This window comes from Folsomia candida, unplaced genomic scaffold, assembly GCF_002217175.1.
Source record: "Folsomia candida strain VU population unplaced genomic scaffold, ASM221717v1 Fcan01_Sc067, whole genome shotgun sequence".
In the NCBI taxonomy this organism is placed as follows: Eukaryota; Metazoa; Arthropoda; class Collembola; order Entomobryomorpha; family Isotomidae; genus Folsomia; species Folsomia candida.
In genome coordinates, this window is record NW_019091259.1 from 244,100 (window position 1) to 249,306 (window position 5,207).

Here is a 5,207-nt window from a genome sequence, read left to right on the forward strand (position 1 = left end):
ACGCCGGAAGCTTCATGCAGCATGAAAGTAAATGGGCAAAAATGGAACAAGATTTTAGTTTTATCTTGAAGTTCTAATAACTAAATATTTTGAGCATATTACATTGTATTCGAAAGCTCGCCACCATCGACGGGTAAATATTTTGAAATTCTAGGTAAATACGAATATGAAGGAATTTCCGTGAAGGATCTTTGTGGTCAGATTTTTCATAGGTATTCAAGGGTTTTTAACAATCTGTTCAGCTAATGGGGATCCAGGTTTGCTTTTTTGCTCAGTATATTTTGCAGTTTTTGCACTAACAATCCGCTAAAAATGCATATTTACATGTAAAGTTAAAATTTAGCTTCAAGATTAGGTACATAAAAATTTACCCGATTTTGCATTGTGCAAAAAAAATAGCAAAAAAGAGCAAATATGTTTTATTTTTAATTACTGGTAGGTTTGAATTCATTAAGTTTCCATAATAACTAGATTGTTTAATATTCTTGATTTTCTGACAAGGGACACTTGCAACCTGTCCATCGAATCCAAGGTTCCCATTTATACCAAACTGTTCAGTATATATGGGACTTTTCCCCTAAAGTGAAGAAATTTCCGTATAAAACTAACTTTTCGTCACGGTGTGACGATATTTGTGACGAGCGGTGGACGATTGGGGAGAGGTAGTGAATTGGAGGAGAAAAAAGTGCAGTGAGTGACCCCGGTAGTCACTCACCGCTCGTCACAGATATCTTCACACCGTGAGGAAAAGTTAGTTTTACACGGAAATTTCTTCACTTTTAGAGAAAAATCGCATACATATACTGCACAGTTTGGTATAAGTGGGAACCCTGGATTCGATGGACAGGTCGGAAGTATCCCTTGTGAGTCAATTAAAGCTTTAGTTGCAGTTCAGATTGAGGAAGCACTTTCTTTACGACAAACTGGACAGAGCGACAAAATAGTGATGAGTAATCCTCAACTCCAACAATCCAATTTTTTGTAGGGACAAATGATAACCGATCGATGCAGTCTCTCCAGCATTAGCTTAATTATTTATGGTAAGTAGTTAATTAATTAAATTATTTAGTATAACGATAAATTCTCAGTAATATTTTTTTCTTGCAGCCCGGTGAAGCCGCAAATATCCAGTGATACATTTGAAGGTAAAAGGTAAGTAATGTTATGAATGATGTACTGGAGTATAATTAAGTTTGTTTAATACGTTTAATCTTCAATTAATAAGGTTATTAAACTACAATGCAGATCAAGATTAAGAAGATGCCTCCCCGTGCCCATAATCTGCCTCCTCCTCCTTTGCCAGAAATCTCTACTTCGTCCCCTCTGATAATCCTACCCCCCCCCCCACAATATGGCTTATTACATTTTCTCCACTATTTATTCAAATGTATGTATTTTATTTGTTCAAACTTTTTCAACCATAGCCAATAAAGTTACAAATCTAAATTTAAATCTAAATTAACTAAAATAGTCCCACCGTAACATACTTTCATGCTCATAACAATAATTTTTGACTACTGCTAGTGACACAAGTAATGGTGACATAAGAGTGACATCGTATTGGTGACAATACTACGTATACAAAGAGGACTCTGAGATCGATTTCAACTTGCGATATTTTAGGCTCAAGTGGGGACTTCAAGTTGAAATTCATAACAGATGTACACAATACTATGTATCAAAATTGTTCATAACAAATTTTAGGTCAATAGCATAATAAACAAGGTCCCAGAAAAGGGGAAATCTTAGTGAGGATTGGCACAATTACAATATTGAATACATTTTGGTTGGAGAATGCTTGCGTTACCGCTCTCTGACCATTTACCTGGATATACGAAACATTATCTTGCAATTCATCATTTACTTAAGTATAGCCGGTTCGAAACCTCAGAATCCAAAATTTTTTCTTGACAATTATTGAATGTTTACTAATAAATGATATCTCAGAAAAAATTTATATCCTCAGTTCATATAAAGTTATTCGTATATCCAATGATAGTTCAAGAGCAGTGATGCAAACATTCTGCAACCAAAATGTATTTAATATTGTAATTGTGCCAATCCTCACTAAGATTTTCCCTTTTCTGGGACCTTGTTTATTTAATACTTGTAATTGGGTTATTTATAAAACATCACACATTCCTCCAAATGCAATGAAAGAGATCAAAATTATTGATTTTTCTGCATTTTTCTCAGGTCAGGAAAGTTACCATGGTGCATTAAAAATGTCATGGTTACGGCGAAGCCTTAGATTGCTTTTAGACCCCCCACCTCTCTAATTGCGTGCACAAAGATAGGAGTCGATGGGTTTGTGGTACAAAAAAACTCTCAAAGCAAAAATTGCGCGGAAGGACGATGGGCACTATATTTTCAATTCAAACGCCGCAATAAATTACTCCTACTTCATTTTAAACAGGTTTTAAACTTTGTACTCGAGTTATGCACGACTTTTTTCGGATTAATGTACTGCTTTGATTAGAAATTATGGTGTAGCATCTAATTAGGCTTAGATTAAAACAAATCCGGCGTTTATCGGTTGAGAAATGAAAAACTTTTAATGGTGGCATCTGCAGCTACTTTTTTAAATTCTACTTTTATCAACCTCAAATAAGGTTGATATTAGCAACCAAACTAAGCAGTTATGGGCTTTAGTTCATAGTCCTCACCTGAGACCGTTTTTTAAGAAAACATTTCTACTTGTTTGCACTTTGATTTTACTTGCATACACGTTGTCAATGACATTATTTTTTACCATTGTATTTACCAATTCCCATTCATCTTTTCGGATTTAAAACTTGAATATCTTTGTCAATTCTTAATCGATTTTGATCACAAAGCGCTTTAAATTTGCACAATTGTTAGCATTAGAAGTGGTTCTTCAGAAAAACATCTACTGTGTATCAGTAATTAGCAATAAATTTAAATGTGTGACAAATTGCATTTTTCGGCATATTTTATCGTATAAAACACGTAAGACTTAAGATATTCCCTAACCTAACCTAACCTGACCAGATCTGGAATTTAACTTGCATAACAATGATCTGGTTAAAAATTTCATCAAAATCGGTTAAAAATTGACTGAGAAATCTGACAATGTCACTTTTTTGGGGTATAGTCAATGCATACTTCGTGATTTTTTGTTGCCTGGTTGCCTCACTAAGAAAAAATGCCCACAGTCACCTTAGGCCCCATGTTGCCAAAAAAGCAGATGCAGAAGCTACAGACGAATGAATTCAAACAAATCGCTGGCGAGGGTACATATGAGAAGGAAACCTTATTTTACACCCTCTAAGCATGTATAGGGTGGGAAATATGTATGGCAACAGGTTTCCCATGCGTTTATCTTTGTTGGCGGGAAAGCTAAAATTTTGAAACTTAGTGTTAAATGCGAAATTTAATGAGCTAACAGGATCAGAAAACCAAATTAAGATATCTTAGTCCGTTCAGAAATGGTAGCTAGAAAGCCAAAACAAGTTGAAAACAGAGTTTGCCACTCGTACGAAAACGCGTTCTTTCATGACCGGAAAAACATTCGTTCGAATTTTCTCTTCGAAGGAATGGACTTTACAATAATTAATCTGTACAACACATATAGAGTGAATAAGAAAACGATTATTGCAAAGAAAAATTTGGTCATCCTGTTCAGCTGTAGTCATTGAAATTGGTGCTTGAGCTTGGAAGAGCTTGGAAAACGCGTTACCAAAAACCCAAACAGTCCAAAATGCTTTGGTTAGGTTAGGTTAGGTCGCAATGAAAATTTTAACATTCGCATTTTACGTAGAAAAAAAACTCAAAGATTGAAAGGAAAGATTGAAACAAAGATTTTTACATCGACCATAACAATCGATTAAAAAATGAATGATGAAAGAAATATTCATGCATTATTCATTTATTTTAAAATCAGAATAAAATATTTGTTCAATATTCATTAAATTTTCGAATATTGAATGAATAATTTATTTATTCATCATTAACTGAATGAATGTTAACATGTATGCCAACTTACACCTATGGTTTACCAGGACCGACAACGAGGTACGCGTCTGATGCCGAGGACCACCAAATGTTTTCCTACAGTGAACAAGTAGTTGCGAACCTTGACATCGCACGAGCTATCACGATGATGTTTACGGACAACAAAGGCATCGAGTTTGTCACGGCGACCTATGATTTGTCGGTAACACTAAAAATTTAGCAGTACTCTTTTAAATTGTCAAAATTCTGTAAAGTTTTTTTTTGCAAAAAGGGCAGCAATATTCGGAGTGGGAGCACTTCACTGGGCGTGTTCGCTTCAAGGTATCGCCACACGCCTCTGCCATACACCGCATTGGGAAGAAATTGGGCTTTTTGCGGTGCGCAGACTCTTACCGTGAATATCACGGGAGGTGGAACTGTGACAATGAAAAAGGTTAAAGTTTCTTGCTGGGGATGCTGTTTTTTTGCCTGTTGTTGCAGAGGGTCTTACGAGATATTAGTTAATGGGGAGAAGGTCGGGTCATGGGGTCGTGATGGGGAAGGGGATGCACCTCTCGTCACGTTCTCGCCAACGTTAGACCCCAGATTGAAAGGAATCATTATCGTGCTATCGTTCATTTTGGTGAGACATATTTAAATAATGAGAATATAAAGTAGAGGAGGTAACTAAATAATGGGGCTATCTCTTTTTTAGTTCAATATCCACTATTAAAAATGTCGGCGATCTGGCAGCCCATCTATTGAATTACATATTATTTAATTACTGTAATTAAACATACGAATAGGAAAATGTCAACATCTGCGGATTTCACATCAGGATTATCTAAAAAATATGTCAGTAATTAATTAAATACTTTAATAAACCGTTACAATGAATGTAACTAAGTGGTGAAAATAGTGTGCTATCCGTCAACCTGAACACAGTTTCGTCATTCTAATTCTTAGATTCTGGAAGGCAGTGGTCATGGAGTTGATATCGATATGGAACGCTGTAATATTGGGATGCTGTTTCCTCACACTCGCATGTGGCAAGGGATTCACAGCACACAGACCCGAATAAATTTTTGCATTGGTCAGTAAATGGAAGGCAATTCTCATGCAACTCTGTTAAATATTGAACACAATTTGGGGGGTTTGGGTTTTAAAAGTAGTAGAATCGTAGTTTGCGAACCACAGGCTGTGGTTCAAGCATTAATCCGTCAGATACATAATCACAAGACTTAGTTATAACA

General features: G+C 35.7%; 1 protein-coding gene across 2 annotated transcripts; it reads left to right on the forward strand.

The window, feature by feature from the left end:
• The first annotated feature begins 3,792 nt into the window (after positions 1–3,792).
• LOC118433669 lies at positions 3,793–5,207 on the forward strand. Of its 2 annotated transcripts, XR_004833506.1 has the most exons (4): positions 3,793–4,177; positions 4,247–4,597; positions 4,670–4,809; positions 4,921–5,207. XR_004833506.1 is itself a non-coding variant. In XM_035845840.1 (3 exons), the coding sequence occupies exons 1-3, from the start codon at positions 3,983–3,985 to the stop codon at positions 4,685–4,687; spliced, it is 564 nt and encodes a 187-aa protein (XP_035701733.1). In that variant the 5' UTR covers positions 3,793–3,982; the 3' UTR covers positions 4,688–4,874. The 2 variants fall into 2 exon arrangements, 1 of the variants encoding a protein (XP_035701733.1); XM_035845840.1 differs by lacking the exon at positions 4,921–5,207 and having other exon boundaries at positions 4,670–4,874.

What these genes read in the sequence shown, in the direction of transcription:
- LOC118433669 (XM_035845840.1), top strand. Translation starts at nt 3,983, where the DNA reads ATGTTAACATGTATGCCAACTTACACCTATGGTTTACCAGGACCGACA. An exon ending in CGGCGACCTATGATTTGTCG is followed by an intron (nt 4,178 to 4,246) that starts GTAACACTAAAA and finishes TTTTGCAAAAAG; the next exon opens with GGCAGCAATATTCGGAGTGG.